This window comes from Muntiacus reevesi, chromosome 1, assembly GCF_963930625.1.
Source record: "Muntiacus reevesi chromosome 1, mMunRee1.1, whole genome shotgun sequence".
Classification (NCBI taxonomy): Eukaryota; Metazoa; Chordata; class Mammalia; order Artiodactyla; family Cervidae; genus Muntiacus; species Muntiacus reevesi.
Genome location: NC_089249.1, coordinates 19,901,570 through 19,921,313, shown reverse-complemented (window position 1 = coordinate 19,921,313; position 19,744 = coordinate 19,901,570). Strand labels below are relative to the sequence as shown.

General features: G+C 48.4%; 1 protein-coding gene across 1 annotated transcript; it reads left to right on the top strand.

Moving 5' to 3' along the window:
* The first annotated feature begins 4,828 nt into the window (after nucleotides 1-4,828).
* LOC136159263 (apolipoprotein L2-like) lies at nucleotides 4,829-18,622 on the top strand. Its single transcript, XM_065921277.1, has 5 exons — nucleotides 4,829-4,918; nucleotides 11,871-11,954; nucleotides 12,138-12,246; nucleotides 13,486-13,597; nucleotides 16,098-18,622. The coding sequence occupies exons 3-5, from the start codon at nucleotides 12,171-12,173 to the stop codon at nucleotides 17,032-17,034; spliced, it is 1,125 nt and encodes a 374-aa protein (XP_065777349.1). The 5' UTR covers nucleotides 4,829-4,918; nucleotides 11,871-11,954; nucleotides 12,138-12,170; the 3' UTR covers nucleotides 17,035-18,622.
* Nucleotides 18,623-19,744: the final 1,122 nt, after the last annotated feature.

Here is a 19,744-nt window from a genome sequence, read left to right as displayed (position 1 = left end):
GGAGCAGGACTGAGGGAAATGGGCAGGGATGGAGGGAAAATCCTTGCAAGGCCATGTTCAGACCTGGTCACCCATCTGGGATTGCACCTACCTGGACCTTCTGAGGAGCCTTCATGGGATGCCTCAGGCTCCTCCTCTTCAGGGAGGAAAGGGGATCATCTGGGTGTTCTCACCCCCACGGTCCTGCTCCACAGACCACCAACTATTTGTGTTTCCACGTGTGTAGCAAGTGACCACCTGACAGTCTCCCACACCTGGAGCCCAGGGCAGGAAACCAGAGACACGGGACCTGGAAATGATCCCAGGAGGTCTCCTGAGTCCCTCCCCACGTGCAGTGGAACCTTCTCCACACTTTTGTCTTTGACATTGTTTAACGTGATAATTAAAGAAGCTGTATATTTCATTATGAAAACACTACATCTAACACTTCAGATTCAGGAAATCGGGTAAAACCTAGAGAAGTAAAATCATTCGCTCAGTAAGATTATTGGACAGCTCCCTACAGTGCAGCTATGTTTTCAGAAGCAAACCTCAAAAATCTTGTCCTTTCTTCTGTACATACTTTAGTTCATCCCTATATTTTAAAAAGGTTTTTTCCTGATGGCCAGACCCTAAAGAATCTGCCCGCAATGCGCGAGACCTGAGTTCATATCCTTGGGTCGGGAAGACTTTCTGGAGAAGGGAATGGCAACCCACTCCAGTATTCTTGCCTGGAGAACCTCATGGACAGAGGAGTTTGGAAGCTACAGCCCATTGCTTCACAAAGAGTTGAACACAATTGAATGAGTAACACTTTGCAAATGTCTAAGTTCGCTCTGCCCATATTGTTGGAAGTTTAGGCTCTTGCAACTTCCTTCATTTTCAAAAACACTGCAGTGAACATATTTGTGTATGAAGTTTTTCCCTCATCTTTGAGGCTGTTTTTCTGGGGCTGGGTCCTGCAGATGACATTGTTGGGGTAAAGAGAATAAACGCTTAAAGTCTCCCTATGTTTGACCCATCCACCCCCCCCCAACCACCACCCGCCCCGTGTGTCCCTCCAGGCTGACTTTGCCATCGAGGCCTGGCCAAGGCCACCTATGAGCACATGCTCCATTGGCTGGTCCTGTGCATCAACAAGGCTCTGGACAAGACCTAGAGGCAGACTGTCTCATTCATCGGGATCCTGACACTGCTGGCTTCAAGATCTTTGATATGAGCTTCTCTCCCTCGAGCCCCTTCCTATATCCCAAGCCTCTGGGACTGCCTTTTCCAGACATCCCTGGATATCTGCTGGGTGAGGGTTGGGTAATTGAAGGGAGTGTGGCACAGCCCCCTGGGTGAGGGCCACACCTGTAGGCATTGTTGGCTTTGATACTGCCAAAGTCATGGCCAGCAAGTGGCAGACCTGACCTCACACCACCTGGCACACAGACTCCAATGGCTGATCCAAGAGGTTTGGACCTAATTGAACAGGGGTGTCCTCAGCCTGTGGAGGTCCTGGCTTAGAAGAAAGCTGGTTCTCCTCTGCAAACTGTGTTGCCTGCACAGAGTGTCTAACAAGTGGTTACACTCAGATGCTGGGTCACACCCAGTCTGGGCCCAGCATCCTTGTCAATGACAGTGTTGATGAGAGACCTGTCTTGTCACAGCACTGCCTCCAAGCCACTTGTGGCACTTGTGCACCATGCTGCAACTGGCCCCACTTTCTTGGCTTCCCCTGCTTCACTCCTTAGGTTCCTAAGTATGTCGAAGTCCCTCTTGACTTTAAACTAACTGTTTAAAGAAACACTCTTTTTCTAATTACTTAGTGTAATGTACCAGAGCCCCGATGTCCACTGCCACCTGTGTTAGAAATGCACAGGAACAGAGATGCCAGCAGGTAAGATCACTTCAGGGCCCAGGTTCCGTGTTTCTCTGCAAGTCTGACTCCTTACCTGGCCCTTGATGGCCCCCACCTGCCCCCTTCCTGGCGTCCATCAACCCCACTTTCCCTCCACCAGGAGAACTCTGACCGCAGAGCACTAAGACTGATCCAGGGCCTTGGCCTTTCTCTAGGACTCCGTGGTGGCTGGGGTGGCATGTGGTCAGAGGCCAGATCTCCTCTTCTAGATCAAGGCCCTGGAGATCGAGAGCAACCTGTACCACTTGGACCAGACCAAGGTCTTCTTGGGCAGTCGTGCTGGCCTACCTGGAGGAGGAGCGGGACCTGAAGATCACGGACATCATCATTGGCTTCCGGGCCTGATGCAGGGGCGACCTGTTCAGGAAGTGAGTTCCTGGATGCCCACCAACGGCTCAGGGCCCCCTAGTGGAAGCACTGAGGAAGGGGGGCCTGGGCGCCCTCATGAAGACAGGTGTCCCCCAGGGAGGCCCATGTGGCTTTCCCGCCCCCCTGCTTCCTGACTTTCTGCCTGAGGCTTAAAGTGAGCAGGCGGGAGGGGTGACTGCACTCTGATTTTTGCTGCAGGAAAAACCCCTGCCTCCCACTGTCCCTCCCTCTGTCCCTTCTGTAGGGGTGACACCCAGAGCCGGCTGTCCCCAGAGGACCCCGAGCCCGGGGCGGAGGCGTCCTGGAGTCCCGGCGGCCCCTGAGGGGGAGGGGCGGACTTGCGCAGGTCAGGGGGCGGGGCGGCTGCCCGTGAGCCCCTGATTCCTCTGTGTCTGGGCTCTGGGGCGTCTGCCCTGGCCTGAGCCCTAAGTCCTGGGAACAGGGTGTCAAGTGAGTGTTTGCAGGACGTGAGGTGTTGACACTCTCCCACCAAATACAAGTCCCTGCGTTGCTGGAACAAAGCGCCCACCTCTCCCCTCCTCTCAGCGCCCTTACCTGCAAAACACAACAGATACATAACAGTTGGCTTTAAGACCAAACTATGGCTGGCTCTCCTCATGGAATAACCTTCTGTCCCTCCCTCAAACCTAGGGTGAGGGGACCATAATGGCCCAGGGACACTTCCTGGGGTGAAGCAGCCCTGAGGGAAGGGCAGGCGGGCCTCCATGGGGCACCCAGGTCCACTGCAGTCACTTCTGCCTGAGGTATCCCAAGAAGTTCACCAGCAGTCCAACTGCAGGACTCTCAGACGGTGGGAACTAGATTCTCCATTTCTTCACCCGTGAAACGGAGCCCACACTCCTAGAGCTGATGTGAGAGTTCAACAGGAAGGGCGTGGACGGGGCGAGCACAGCGCCTGGCACACGCTCAGCCCCCCATCCACAGAGGCTCTTTGCTCAGGAGCCAAACAGGGGGCAGGGCCAGCTCTCCGTTGTAGACTTCTCTGAGTCGCCAGGACACTGGTTTTCTGATAAAAGTCCTCCATTTGGAGAGAAAAATATCTGTTTTCAGGTGGAGATAAGCCGAGGTAGAAAAGGGCAGCGTGCTCTCAGCCCTTCCGACGCACTTCCGCATCCAAGTAATGGCAGTGACCATTAAGGCCAGCCCTCCTCATGTGGACTCAAGGCGCTAGTTCCATCCCTGCCAGCAGGGCTAAGTCTAGAGGGATCTGATCAGATGGGATGGGGGGAAGGGCATGGACAGAATGGCTGAGGGGTGGTATTAGGCCCCCCTTCCAGGTACCATGGAAGCAGGACTGGAAATAGTGGATCTACAGGTGAGGTCACAGAGGGCTTCTCACAGGAGGAGATGCCAGATTTGGGCTTTGCAGAAAGCATTTCTCTGAGTTGGATGTAGCAGGTGTCCCTGGCCCAAGTACCTAGAAGTGTGAGTGAATCCTAGAAGCCACCTGGACGTGGCCCTCAGCAGCAGAGTATGACCAGTATGCATTGAGCAACTGGTATGCTCTAGGACTGTACCACATTCTGGAGGCATGAAGGTGAAAGAGGCAGGCGGGCTTGTGAGTGTGAATTTGGAGGGGTGATAAGATGGAAATGAAAGGTCGTTGCTGAACGATAAGACGCCAGGATTCTTGGCCTCCGGAGGAGACGAATTCAATCCGGGGCCACAGACAAGTCTGGATCACTCAGAGCTTTTGTGTAATAAAGTTTTATTAAAGTATAAAGGAGATAGGGAAAGCTTCTGACATAGGCATCAGAAGGGGGCAAAAGAGTACCCCCCTCCTAGTCTTTAGCTGTATGTTATATAGTCACTCAAGTCTGTTAATGAAAAGAAAGGAATGTCATAGAATTTAGAATGGCACCAGATAATTCATCCCTGGCCATAAAATGATTGACTTGAATTTTGTAGAAGGGCAGATTACCAACAAATAATTTCATTTACATAGATTAGGGAACAATATCTGAGTAAGTAGTTTAGGCCCTTTGGCTGGAACCAACTTGAAGATAGAGTCTGGGGTACATTAACATAGCTTAAGACAACATTTCCATAAGAAAAAGAAATGTATTGGTTAACTCAAGGTTTGAGAGTAGTTAGTTTCAGGTGAAACCAGGTGTCATGACAACACAGCATTTTAAGAGAAACCTCCTTTTAAATTTGTGTAGCGAAGGAAAAACATATCGCTGATTTGTTTCCTCCTGCTGCTTAAGATAGATAAAAATGTCTGCCACTTGCAGCCTATTTCCTCCATTTGGAGACCCCTGGCCTTCCAGCCTGTTACCCTCTCAGAAATGGATGGGCAGTGATTTATCAAGGGATTCACAGTGTGTTGGTAGCAGGTCTTCCTTCATGGAGCCTGAGACGGAGTGGACTGTGTCAAGAAGATTGTGGAATGTCAGAACTGGGCTTCTTTCTCTAAGTGGGTCAGATGGAGGCAGACACAGTCCCAGGATGGGGCCTGGTGGGCCGGGTATTTGTTTGACTTGAATCACTCAGAATTGAGGGTTTTGCTTTCAGTTCTGCTTCCCAGAGTATATCTGGACACAGAGGATGTGTGTGGTCATTGCAGAGATGCACAGCTGGCGGCTGCATCTGCACAACTGAGAACATCTGGATCTTGTTGAGACTCAGACAGAGGAAGACGCCTGGGTAAGCAGGGGAGAGGAACCCTGCCCATCTCCCCATCCTCAGGATGAATGTCTGAGATAGGATGATGTCACTAGTTGACAGAAGGGAACTGGAAGCTCAGAGGTGAGGCCATGGCCGAGGCAGCAGGTGAAGCAGTGTCAGAGCCTGGAGGTGGAGGCAGGTGTGTCTGAGGGCTTCATCCCAGCCAAGAGTCCCTAACAGAGCAGAGGGAGGGCGGCACCCATCCCGGTGGGCTCAGCTCAGGACATGGACCCCTGAGACGTGAGCGGTGAGCCCAGGAGGAAGGGGGGTATTGGGGATGCTTAGTACTTTGGGAAACTGGAGGAAGCAGAGCGGGTGGAGGAGGACAGGGGAGTCAGAGCCTCACCTCCTATGGCCTGGCCTCCTTGAAGCTGCCCCCAGGTAGCTAGGCTGGGGCTAATGGGAGAAAGGGGACATTTTTGAGTTACAAGGAATCAAGGTTTGCTGAAAAAACCCTGCCTCCAAGTTCCAGGCTCAGTGACAGGCCCTGGGGGAGACTGACGACTGGAGATGGTAGGAAACCAAGCAGAGAGTCGAAGGGCATTGGCTTCCTATGTTCCCCAGGCCCTCTGCTCAGGTGTGGGTGATGGGAGGTCCTGTGTGGGGAAGATGGCCTTGCTGGAAGAAGTGAGAAGGGCTCATTGCACAAGGTCCACATATAATCCCTCTGTTGGAATATTAAGAGAAAAAGCCAAACTCTACAGACATCAGTGTAACAGGAGGGGCATGAGCTTAGATCTATGTTATTTACTAGCAGAGACAACCCTATAAACTCTGGTTATTAAAACCATGTTTCCACCCCTCCCTCGTACCCATGTCCAAAGGCCGGGTCTTGGCCTCCTCTCTGCCCACAGAGAGCTGTGTGACCCTGGGCAAGCTACCTCCTGGGAAATTGATTGTTCTATTCGCTTACTAAGGTCTTAAAAGCTGATTTCCATTTTTCCCTGTGGGTGAGGATGTTTTTTCTAACCTGGTTTACGGGATCGTTGGTAATTATAATTTCCAAGAGTCCAGTAGGTCAGAATTTCCTTTATATCTTGTGGAATGTGTGTATTTAGAAAGGTTTCCTCAAATCAGTGTTATTTTTAATGCTTCCCTCAGTCCTTTCAGTATTTTCTCTCTAGCTTACGTTGGATCCTTTTGAATGACTCACTGATTAGGATCTTTAGTTTCTTCTCCACCTCTTCTCCACCTCCTTCTCTTCCTCTTTGTCCCCCTTCTACCCTCCCTCCCTTTCTAACTTTCACAGGGGACCTGGGCTTGTGCTTCATCGAGAAGCTGGTTGTTTCATGTCCCCAGAAGGGGTCCCACCCCTCACATTTTGGCCAGGCTGTGCCCAGGAGGGCGGAGGGTGCCCAGAGGTCCTGGACAGGAGGACCAGCAGAGAACAGACAGGGCCCCTGATGATGTGGGTAGGGTTCTCAGACCTGGAGGAACTGAACAAAAAGAGAACCATGACCAGGAATGTGTGACCTTCAAGAGGAGCTGGAGAGGAACTGGAGGAATGTGGCAGAGGGAGGCTAGGAACTGGGCCTCCAGGGACAAGTAACCCATCACATAGTGAGGCCAGTGGGGAAACACATTTCATGGGGAGGGGCAGCCTGTGCCAAGTGAGGAGTTAGAGTCCTGCAGCAGGCCCTGTGGAGACAGAGAGTGTGAGGAAGTCAGGAGTTGGGGCAGTCGGGAGGGTCTGGGTGCTGGGCTAGGGGCGTTCTTAACTCCCCTTTCCCTTCCCAGGGAGCATGACTTCAGGCACATGAGGAAGATGGTTGGGGAGAATCTGTCTGCCCATGAGGAGGGGAGGGATGCATGACTGGCCATGCAGCTCAGCAGGGACAGGCTTCTCCGGAGTCCTCCCCTCTCCCACCAACAGCGTTTCCAGAAAAGGACTAATCAGAACTAACAGAGGAGGATGCCCTGGACAGAATCAAGCAGAGGAAGCACTGACCAAGTCCACACCCAGCTGAGGCCCCAGACAAGGGTCAGGACCAGGCCAAGAATGGGAGGGAAGAACAGAAGGATGAGGTCGAGGGTTCAGATGTGTTTACAAAGTTTTGGCATCATCCAGGATCCAGCCCTTTCTGCCCAAGCCCTCCTCTTCTCTCTGCCTTAGCTCTTGGTCCTCGTGTTTCATGATGTCACTTGGCTGCCCTGGCTCCCGGGTTGGGCAGCTTCCAGGTGGGGCGGGAGTCGCGGGACCAGCCAGCTGTCCTCTCGCACCTGCTTCAAGGTAGACCTGCCCGCGAGAGTTCTCTCCCACCCACACACTCAGTGCCTCCAACCCCACCACCAGGGACACTCCCTAGTGAACAAGCTGATGTTACTCTTCCTGCAGGACAGACCTAGGCATCACAGAGAGAAGGTGATAGAATGATTCTCGGATGGGGGCTCAGGGGAGGGGATTTGGGGGAGGTTAAGGAAATGGGGGCTTCCATGATAGCTCAGTTGGTAAAGAATCTGCCTGCAATGCAGGAGACCCCAGTTTGATTCCTGGGTCAGAAAGATCCCCTGGAGTAGATAAAGGCTACCCGCTGCAGTATTCTGGCCTAGAGAATTCCAGGGACTCTATAGTCCATGGGGTCGCAAAGAGTTGGACATGACTGAGAGACTTTCACTCACTCAGTAAGGAAATGGGTCCACTCTAGATCAGGTGACATGGAAAATGAGGGGCACTCCTGTAAGTGGGGGTCTCAGTAACTCACCTATGGAGAGGGGAGACCAGAGTGAGCATAAAGGTGTAACTGGTAACGAAGGAGCAGTCACGCTTTTCAGCCAAGGGAGGGGCGTGGTGTGGGTGAGGGTGCAGAGATGGGTGTTTGCTGTCTCCTTTGCTCCTGCTGTCAGGGTGACCCTGTGTGAGGCTGGAGTTCTGTGAGAGCCTTTACATCCAATGGGAGAAGAGCATCACCCTGTTGTGATACCAGGCCAGCCTCGGGATGTCAGGGGTATTCTTTCCTTCTCAGTCCTTTATAATGGTCACATAAATAGACAGAAAGGAATATACGCATAGATTTTAAGACTCCTCTTACTATTAAGTTCAATTAACAATGAACTATTTCCCACTACACTTACTCCTCTTTGCAGCATAGCTACCTTTTGTAAGCTATGTGTCTCCCTTCTTAGCCACACTTGATATAAACTCTTCTCATTGAATTATTATGAACTCATGGCCTTTCTTAGCCTCAACTTGGCCCAATGAAACATGATCATAGTATTCACTTTCCATCATCAGCAGCATTTTTGTATGTGAGTTCTGTTAAAGTTGCTCAGCCGGGTCCGACTCTCTGATATCATGGGCAGTCAGGAGCCTGGCTCCTCTGTCCAGGGAATTCTCTAGATCAGAATACTGGAGTGGGGAGCCATTCCTTCTCCAGGGGATCTTCCCAGCGCTTGAACCCAGGTCTCTCACATTACAAGCAGATTCTTTACCATCTGAGCCACCAGGGAAGTTCATTTTATGTGGGTTCCCCTTCTAAATGCTGCTCTGAACATTTCCAAGAGAATCTTTGCCTTTGGGGGTGTATAGATGCCGACCTGTGGATATAGATGCCGACCTGTGGAACTGACCTTCCCTTCAAGGAGTCTTGCTTCCTTTGCGTGGACAGAAGCCCATGGGTGCACATGTTTGTGGGCAAGGTGCTGCTAGATGATGTATCTGTTTAAGGCCACAGTTCACTGTGATTATCCTGGGTTACGTGTATTATCATCCTTCCTTTTCCTAGAGATCTTGGCTTCATCATCACAAACGTGTCTCCTAAACTGACAGTTGTCACATCAGGTATCAGGCTTATTTCCAAGTGTCTCTTAATCCAATTACTTCCACCAGTTTTATGTGGTGGCGCCTGAAATCAACCCAGTCTTATGGGTTACTAACTACTATGAAGTGACTTCTGCTTTTATAAAATTAAAAAAAATCCAAAATACTAAATGCATATGTTTAAAACAAATCAGTTTATACAGAGGGTTCTGCACAACTCTTCGTAGTAAAAAGCATTTTGTGTTGTTTGCTTTTTCTTTAGGTAATTCATCAATATCCTTAGATAACTTCCTTGCTTACAGGGTCATTGAGAGAGCTAAAAATAAGTGAATGCTTGAGAAGCACTTAGAATGCTGCCTAGTGCAAAGTGGGGAGTCGTCAGCCACAATAGCTAATAAATATTAAGTATCATATTCTTCTTTTCCTAATTTAAAAAGTTGGATACTATTAACTTACTTCTTACCAGGGAAGATAATGATTTCAGTTATTTTTGTACCTTTTCTTATATCCTCCCCCGTCTTCTCCTTATACCATTATATCACTCATCTTACATCTTCTATTAGAAAACTTTGTGGTTATATGCACTTTATTTGTGCCATTCTTTCTTAGGTCCTCAGGTTCAACTGGTGTTTCTTGATTCCCCACTTTGTAAAATGAGACTATTTCTCTTTTTCCCTTCAGTGCTTCAGTTCCCCACTTCTAGAAGTGTGATTTAATATTTATATTGATTGACAGCAAATAAATTTAGTTCTCATATTTAAATGTTTTGTTCTAAAAGTTAAAGGTCAAAGAAGACAATTTCTATTTTTGTGATGCTTTAAATATTTTCTCTGGAGTAACTTGTATTAATACTCTGCGTTTGCACATACATTTTGGCATAGCTTTAGTTTTTCCTGATGTTTTGAATTGCCTTTGTTTTCACCCCTTGCACTATCTTCAAATTTCCTCCATTTCTTTGCACCTGTGCCTCATATGATACCGAGTCCCCTGTCCCCACAGACTCTGGATTTCTCACCCCATTCTGAACTGGTTTCTCTCTAGATCTGCTGTGTGCCCAGCTGTGATCCATGGATTCCCTTCTCTCTGGGTTGATGTTCCTGATTCCTGGATCACATTCAGGAATTTTTCTTTCTCTTGGTTATCCTTCACATCATCCCCCTGCCCCCCAACACACACATCTTTTCTTTCCCTCTGCATCTCACTCTCAAGTAACTTTCTAAGGAATGATTGTGAATAGCAACTTTTCTGCTCTCCATTTAGCTCCATTTCTTCTGTAATTTTTTAAAAAATTTCTGGAAGTTTTTTTTTACCTTCTTTTCCAATCTTTCTTCAGACTTATTTTGTAAACACTTATTAAGTCCCAAGACTTTTTTGTCTGTTTCATTTTTTCCCAAATCTCAGTGCATCTTCTCATTTTATGAATAAAAATCCTTTCTAATCTAATTAATGACCTGGATTCAAGTTTTAAACTTATTTTCTTCCTTCAAAGTTGTCCATCCATCTCTTCTGGTGTCATTTCTCATCTGTTTATCTTAGTCACCCTTTCCCACACTGTCATCGTTTCCATGCATCTGACCTTGGATGACCCATTCATATTTGAGAGGGAGTAAAGTTGACTGGTAAGCTTTGCTCTAGAGTGCTTGCCTGAGGACCCCTAAATTCCAGAATACAGAAATGTTTTTTCTGGGGTATCTGAATCAAGGTTTTCCTCCCTCTGGTGTGGATTTGCATGAATATATGGTAGGGTGTGAATTGCTGAGACTGTCCCCTCCTCTCTCCTTCTGCATCACTCTCATGTTGCCTCTAAGCAAGCATCCCTCTTGCCTGTACACCTTCTCCCCGTCTCTTCCCTCCACTCCTCTTTATTCAGCAGTCACTTCTTCATCCAGTCAGTCTTCAAACTATTGCTGAAGACTCTGGGCTCCTGTTGCCCACATTCCTGGCTTTATATTAGCAGCAGAGTACCAAGAGGCGAGGTATGGGCTCTTGAGCCCAGTAAGTGGGTTGAAACCTGGTGTGCCATGGACAAGATTTCTGACCTGAGGCAAGTCACATAAAATCTATGAAAAAAAGAAGGGAGTAGGGGTACATATCTCAAGGGTTACTGCAATAATCCAAATTATATTTGGTAAAGTCTTAGATCAACTATCAGTACAGAGCAAAGACCACAAGCACAAAGACTCCTCCTATCAGTAGCTGTTATTATACCTGTAATCATGTTTGCTATCATTTCAGTCAGGTCTCAGGAGGAGTAGTTGATAAATGCACCTCTGTCTTCTTAAAATACTGGTGAAGGTAATCAACGTTTGCTTTCTTTCATCACCTACAAAGGCAACATAATCCCAACAGAATTAAAAAATTCTTTCTCTATAAAGATCTGTTTTAAAATAGAGAATTCTGAGAATTGGCAAGATTAAAAGAATCAACAGTCTCATATATGAATATAACAGTAATAAATTGGTACAATGTTTTGGCACAAGAGAGCAACTCTAGGTATGAAAATATTTAAAATGTTTAGAGCCCTGACCAAATCATTCCACTTCCAGAACCAACTTAAGGACACGGTCTCAAGTACAGGCAAAGTTTCATACAGGAAGAGTGTTTTTTACACTATTATTTACACAAATAATTAGAAACAACCTAAGGCACAACAGTCAGGGGAGGACAGCAGAGAGGACTGGGAAACATCCAGGGCCTCAATAGCCCAGGGAAGGGCTGCAGGGATGGGGCTTGTGGGATAAAGGCTCCTGCAGAAGCAAGGAGGATGTGGGCTCTGGGAGCTGCAGCTCCAGAAACTTTATTGAGGCAGAGACTCAAGCACAGGGACCAAGACATCATTTTGGAATAAAAAGAGTCATTTACCAATTAACATATATCCCCAGGTAAGTATTTTTGTATACTGTTGAGAGTACAGCATAGTTATCATTAACATGCTATTTGAATCAGAAAGACTTCGATTCAAGTCCAGACTCTGGCACCAGCATGAAAACTTGGGCTGACCTATGTTTAGGTGAGTTTCAGGAGCCTGCACATCATAGACACTGAATCAATATTAGTTATTACCAATTAGTGGCACAGGTGTCCCAACCTCCCATAATTTCCAGAGTATTCCTTTCTATGTTCCTTTCTATGTGCTCTTCTGTCTCTGGTTTTATTGCTCCTATAACTTCACAGATGGCTGTCTCCTGTCTGATTACCTTCTCCCTGGGCCCCAACAGGAGAGCAGGACTCTGACTCAGCTTGGAAGGAGCTTTGGAGGTGAGTGACTTGTCTTAACTAACAGGCAGCAGAGCCCAGGGGACAGAGAAACACAGAGGGTTAAGTCCCCGGTGGCACTGGTGGCCGTCCCAGGGGAACCCACCAGAGAACTCCCCCCTCGCTGCTCCTTGCAGCCCCTGCTCACGCGTGATCTAGCCCACAGTCTGTTTTCTCTTCCCCAAGGGGGAAGTCACACCTCCTTCCAGCCTGACTTGGATGGGTGAGCCGAAGCAACATCTCCGAGACACTGCTGCTGCCATCATGAGCTCAACAGACCTCTTGTACTGCTCAGGTAGCCAGCTATCACTGGTCTGGCTGGTTTCCACTTGTGATCCAGAATCGAGGGTGGTGCCTCCAGGCTGAGACAACCCACAAAGGAATCAAAAACCAAGAAGGGGGTGGCTGAGCATTCTGGAGCCCTCCAGAGAGGCCAGGGGAGCCCCCACATTCGGGGTCCTATCCATACAGCATCAATCCCAAACCCATCCTCAGGGCACCGCAGCACGGTGCCTACATCTTCCCCCACTGCCTTCCAGCAAGGGACGCAGAAGTGAGGCCAAGACAGCCCACGGTGAGGGGGACAGCTGATGGGGATCCCCAAGGTCAGGCCGGAGAGGGAGAAGAGGTCCCCCAACATCTCTGGAGCTTCTCCTGCCCTCTCCCTTGCTCCAAGCCTCCTTCTGCTCCCAGACCCTAGGGTATCATCAAGAGGCTGTTTCCTCCAGTTCTTGCCCTGCAACCCCCTCCACCTCAGTCACTCCGCAAGAGTCAGGGGACCCAGAATTGAACTCAGGTCTGGACTGTGCCACCTCAGTCCTCAGGGAGGGGTGGTCAGAGCTTCAGCATAAGAACTGGGGCAGAGGGGACACACATGTCCCCACCCATAACACTAGGGACCGTTGGTCAGGAAGAGGGACCTTTAACACATTTTCAGTTCAGTTCAGTCACTCGGTCGTGTCCAACTCTTTGCAACCCATGGACTGCAGCACGCCAGGCCTTCCTGTCCATCACCAACTCACAGAGTTTACTCAAACTCATGTCCATTGAGTCAGTGATGCCATCTAACCATCTCATCCTTTGTTTTCTCCTTCTCCTCCCACCTTCAATCTTTCCCAGCATTAGGGTCCTTTTAAATGAGTCAGTTCTTCGCATCAGGTGGCCAAAGGATTGGAGTTTCAGCTACAGCATCAGACCTTCCAATGAATATTCAGGACTGATTTCCTTTAGGTTGGACTGGTTGGATCTCCTTGCTGTCCAAGGGACTCTCAAGAGTCCTCTCCAATATCACAGTCCAAAAGCATCAATTCTTCAGCGCTCAGCTTTCTTTATAGTCCAACGCTCACATCCATACCTGACTACTGGAAAAACCATAGCTTTGACTAGACAGATCATTGTTGGCAAAGTAATGTCTCTGCTTTTTAATATGCTGTCTAGGTTGGTCGTAACTTTTCTTCCAAGGAGCAAACTACTCAACGCCATTTACATTCCACCACAGTTTCTTCTAATTTTATTCTTTTCTTTTTCCATCTAGAGAGTGAAAATGTTTATCAAGTTGTCGCTGAGTCTTCCCAGGACACAGAAAATAAACTGAAGCTCCTAACACAAAACTGGGAGAGATTTGTGGCTAAGGCCAGTTTACCCAGGTAACATGCATGGGTGCACCAGGAATGTCACTCAGCTCCCTCTGCCCCAGGCTACGTTCTTCCTCCAGGCACACCTCCTCCAGGCAGCACCCTATAACTGGAGTCAAGGATGTTCCTTCTCAAGATCCCAATAGCAGTGCTTCCTTCATGTCATTTGCTGGCAGTGAACAGCCTCGGGGTGAGAAGAGGTGAAACCTGCTACAGGGTCAGGTTATGTGACCTTGGACATGTTACTGAGCTACTCTCGGCCTTAGTTTCTTCATCTGTTCAGTTTTATTGTGAAGACACTGAGATCATGCGTGCAAAGTGCTTTGCATGATGGCTGACACAGAGTAGGTGCTCAATTAACATTAACTTTGAAAAAACTTCTTGGGAAGAGATAGGGACCAAGGGTCTTTTTCCTAGAGATGAGGACAAAGCAGAGCTCACTTTCAAACAAGTCAGTCAATACTGCCAACATCCTTTTCTGCACCTGGGGATTCTGACTAGAGCCCTTTCCTTTCCCATCTTAGGAACTGTACCAACCTTGCAAGATTCAACTGGCCCATAAAGTAGAGAGGCTGGAGAGGAACTGGGTGGATCTGGTGGGGTCCTGGCTCTATCCCTGCCCAGCTCTGAGGCTCTGGGCTTATGTCTTGGAGTCTCAGATCTGTCCTGTGTCCAGTGGGAATAGCAATTCAATCTGATGGGCTATGGTGATGGCTTCAGAGTAAAATGCAGGTCAGAGGTGGAGAAGCAAATGCAATCATCTCATCCAAAAGCCCAGGGAGGCCTGGACCAGGGTCAGACCCAGGGGTCAGGGTAGAGCAGAGGGTTCAGGTTGGAGGACAAGTAGACAGGCTTGGGCAACAGGATGAGGACTAGAGTGAGGAGAGTGGGCCCTGAGGACGCAGGACTGAAGGGGCTGTGATGCTAACAGAGGCTCCAGGAGTGGGAGGGAGGATATTTCTTTCTTCCCTGATGGGATCCCCTCATGCTGGCCTAGAGGGCCCTGGGTGATCATGTCCTCCACACCCTGCCTGGGACCTGGGTTCTCACTCCATCTGGGACCATCTTCTAGTCTACATGGAGCGGCCCTGACAGTGGGAATGCCATGTGGCTCAGTGAGCCCTCCAGGCCCACAGTGAGTGGCTGCGATTTTGTGTCATTTGAGGGATTCTGAGGACACTCATGCATTCCCACCCAAGAGGAAAACACTTACTCCACCAGTTGTGCAAGTGCCAGCCTCTTCAGGATTAACAAATCCGATGGACGTTTCCTCAAGTCTCTTGAGGCTTGGAGAGGGTGTATAAAGTTGCACATGGCCTTGGGGTGCAGGCCCATTTACCAGCTAACATGTAACATCTGAGAGGTCAAGGATGCTGGGTGACGGGTCAGGAGTCAGTGAGGTGAGCTGGAGAGTCCAAGGGAACCAGGGCTCACAGCACATCTCCTGCTTCCCTGTCAGCTGGGGAAGTGGTTGGACCCAGTGACTTTTCAATGGAAAGATCAAGGGCACAAGCCTTGGAAGACAGCAGATGCCAGGCAAAATGATCTTGAAGGTGCCTTCTACCTCTGACTTTTGGTGGGTTTTTTCCCCTAAGTATGCAGAGTTAGGCAACCTGCTAAATCTGAGCGCACGGTCCCCAGGACTGTCCTTACATTTAACACCAGTAGCAAATATGGGTGTTCCCATAATCACCCTCAGGTTGAAAATTCCTTAGAAGAATTCTCAGAGCTCACTGAAGATATCGTCATCCCGGTTATGGTTTATTACAGGAAAGGATGCAGTTTCAGCCACAGGGCAAAGTCTGGGCGGGTTTCACACACAAAGCTTCCGTTGTCCCCAGGATGCTTTCCAGCCTTGGAATCAGTATGCGGCAGGACACACAGAGCACTCTCTGCCAGGGAATCTCACCCACTTAGAAACAAATTATCCTAACTTGTGGTCTCCAGCTCCTCCCGGCGGTCAGACTAATGCCCTAGAGTCTAGCTCCTCCAGAGGTCAGAATTGATACCATATGACCCAGAGGCCCCAGTCGCGAATCTCACCTTTTCTGTTTGTCCAGTGGCCAAAGGCCCGAACAGATGAGGACACTCCTATCAGCCAGAATATTCTAGAAGCTTAGAGACTACTTCCCAGAATCAAGGGCTAAGAGTAGATTGACTCCTCACTACACCCTAAGGTCCACGAATGAAGGGGTTTCTGCTCCAATCAAACTTCTCTTTGTTTCTCTGTGGAGTTCCCACCTTACCAACTCCTGGCAAGTGATGGTTTTGCCTGTCCCGAGTGCCTTTACCAAATACCTACCTTAATTGATTCCTAATATAACCTTTGCTAATTTTTTCCACCATTGAATAACTATATGGAGCATCTACAATGTCCGAATACACGCTTAATGTAAAAAGAAACACTTATAAACATTTAATTAAACAATTTCTGTAATTTATGCAGAATAGATCCTGTCCAGCCTATTTTTACAAACAAATTGTCTTAATTCCTTGACCTTCATTATTACAGGGAGGAGGCAAAGGCACTACATGAATATCTGAACAGGCTGAATACAAACTTGAGTGGAAAGGACCCAGACACACTCCAACAAGACCAGCTGGACAGAAAGAAGATTTTGGAGGAGTTTCCTGTGATGGAACAAGACCTGGAGAAAGACACAGAAAAGCTCCATGTTTTTGTAGACAAAGTTGACAAGGTACACAAGGATTGCACGATTTCCAAGGTGGTGGCCCACTCCACTGGCACTGTGTCTGGCATCCTCAGCATCCTTCACCTGGCTCTGGCACCTCTGACAATGGGGGCCACTCTGCCTCTCTTGGCCACTGGGTTTGGGCTGGGCATAGTGGCTGCTGTGACCAATGTGTCCACCAGCATCGTGGAACAAGTAAACACATCATCAGTGGAAATCAAAACCACTCAACTGCTGTCCCATGACAGGAAGAGATGGAAGGTAATCAAGGATGTACTCCTTAAAAGGAAAGTTCATATTATTCTTGCAAAGAAATCATTCATCAGAGTGCTAGAAATCATTGGGAAGAATTTCCAATTCATCAAGGTGATAGAAGGCAGCCCTGCTTTAGCAGTCAAAGTCAAGTTCTTCATAACCGAAGGGAAAACCTTCATTCATGGCAGCGTTCAGGTGCAGAAAACTTTTGGAAGCATGGCTTCAGCAATGGCAAAAGGAGCCCATATCACTGGCATAGTCGTGGCATGTGTTGGCATTGTGATAGATGTGGGCTTCCTGGTGAGAGACTCAATACATTTACACGATGGAGCAAAGGCAGAGTCAGCTGAAAAGGTGAGGCAGTGGGCCCAGGTGTTGGAAAGCATATTGGAGTTACTCACTGAGATCCATGAGAATCTGCAGAAGGGCTCAGTTCCCCCACCCCCAGAGGGGTGCAGGGACGAGGGACATTTGCTGGGTGTCTCAGAGGCAGCTTGTTAGAGGAGAAAAGGAGGGGAGACAACATTGATGGTCCTGGGTGTTAGGAATTTGGCATTTCTGGAGCTGAGCAAGGGAGGGATGGATGCAGGTGGCAGATGAGGACAAAGCAAGAGCCTGGAGCCTGGACTGAGGGAGGAGAGGGGCTAAAGAGTGAGGGGAGGGGAGAAACCACTTCTTTGGACTGAAGAACACACTGGGGGTAGAATAAAGAGAAAGGCAGGTGGAACTAGCTATGGAAGGCCAGGAATACGAAAGGGTTGAAAATGAGAGAAAGTCAAAGGGTGAGGACTGTTGGGATCCAGGAGAAGTAGCCGGGGCTCCTCTATCGCCCTCCTCAGGGTGTGACGTCCCAGCAAGAAGAGTTCCCCCTGGTGGTGTTCTCTAGCCCCATGTCTCCAGCATCAACTCACCTTCGATTCCAGCAGGTTGTTATTAATTAGACAGTGACCTCTTTTGTTTGTTTGTTTGTTTTTATTGAAGTCTAGGTGACTTACGGTATTGTGTGGGTTTCTGGTGTGCAGCCAAATGTACTGATTATACATGTAGTTTTGTGTGCTGTACAGTAAATCCTGATTGTTTATCTATTTTATGTATGGTAATGTGCATCCATTAATCACATATTCCCATTTACCCTTCCTCCCCTTTCCTATTTTGTACCTTAAGTTTGTTTTCTTTGTCTGTGAGTCTGTTTCTGTTTTGTAAATAAGTTCATTTGTACTACTTTTTAGATTTCACATACAATTGAGATCATACAATATTTGTCTTTTTCTGACTGACTTAGTTCATTTCCAATAATCTCTATGTCAATCCAAGCAGCTAAAAACAGCATTATTTTATTCTTTTATGGCTGGGTACTATTCCAGTTATTTCGCATCTTTTCTCATCTATTGATGGACACTTAGGTTGCTTCCATGCTATTATAAATAGTGCTGCTCTGAACACTGGAGTGCATGTTACTTTTTGAATTAGAGCTTTTGTCTTTTCCAGAAGCGCTGACTCATACAATAACTCTATATTTAGTTTTTTAAGGAAACTCCATGCTTCTCCATGGGTTTCCCAGGCGACTCAGTGGTGAAGAATCCACCTGCCAATACAGGAGACAAGTGTTCAATTCCTGGGTTGGGAAGATCCCCTGGAGAAGGAAATGGCAATCCACTCCAGTATTCTTGCCTGGAAATATTCCACGGACAAAGGAGTCTGGGAGTCCATGAGATCACTAAGAGCCAGACATGACTAACGACTAACACTGGATCTCCTCACTTTGTGTCCTCCAGACTTTGTTTCAATAAATAGGATTGATTCACTGAGGTTTCCTTGTGTTGGCTGACGGGGCTCACCTGAGTCCAGATCCCTGAGCTCCTTCCCCGTGAGCCTGTCTCCCAGGGTCACAGGGAGCGTGTCCTCCATGGCTCCTCCTACCTGCTCGCTGGACTCCCATTCAGTCATTTCCCTAAGACCCTGGAGCCCCGCAGGCCCCATGGGACAGCCGGGGGAGCCTGTGTCATCTGACTTGGGCTGAGCATGGGGATGCTCCTCCTCCCACCCCGGGGACCAGGATGGACACAGGGCACCCAAGGTTAATTGAGAGCAGAGGGCTTGTGTGCAGGTATGGGGGCGGGGGGGGGGGGGTCAGCCGTAAACAGAGGGGCAGAGAGAGGCAGTACACACCTCACCAGGCCGCCTTCATGTTTCACCAGGACTCTTACAGGATCTTCCATAACAGTCTTCCTGTGTTTACCTTGGGGCACTGCCCTGCCCCACTCATCTATTCCCCACACGGGCTAGAATGACCAATAAGAATATTGACCTTAGCTTCCTTATCCATTCGTCTGCTGATAGGCATCTAGGTTGCTTCCATGTCCTGGCAATTATAAGGAAGCTATGGTACATATACACAATGGAATATTACTCAGCCATTAAAGGGAATTCATTTGAATCAGTTCTAATGAGATGGATGAAATTGGAGCCCATGATACAGAGTGAAGTAAACCAGAAAGATAAAGACCAATACAGTATACTAATGCATATATATGCAATTTTAAAAGATGGTAATGATAACCCTATATGCAAAACAGAAAAAGAGACACAGATGTACAGAACAGACTTTTGGACTCTGTGGGAAAGGCGAGGGTGGGATGTTCTGAGAGAATACCATTGAAACAAGTATACTATCAAGGGTGAAACAGATCACCAGGCCAGGTTGGATGCATGAGACAAGTTCTCAGGGCTGGTACACTGGGAAGACCCAGAGGGATAGGATGGGGAGGGAGGTGGGAGTGAGGATCGGGATGGGGAACACATGTAAATACATGGCTGATTCATGCCAATGTATGATAAAAGCCACTACAATATTGTAAAGTAATTAGCCTCTAACTAATAAAAATAAATTAAAAAAAAAAAAGAATATCGACCTTAGCAGCAACTGCTTTCGCCTCCACAACAGTTACCTGTGACTCTGGGCACAGATGCCAAAGCCTAATTGCAGACCAAAGCAATGTGCAGGAGCCTGGAGTCCCCCAAGGGCAGAGCAGGACGCCAGGATCACTCGATCCCCAGGAACATGACTGAGGGGCTGGGCGATGGGAGCAGGGATGGAGGGAAAGTCCAATCAAGGCCATGTTCTGACCTGGTCAACCATCTGGGTTGAGGACAAAGCAAGAGCCTGGAGCCTGGACTGAGGGAGGAGAGGGGCTAAAGAGTGAGGGAAGGG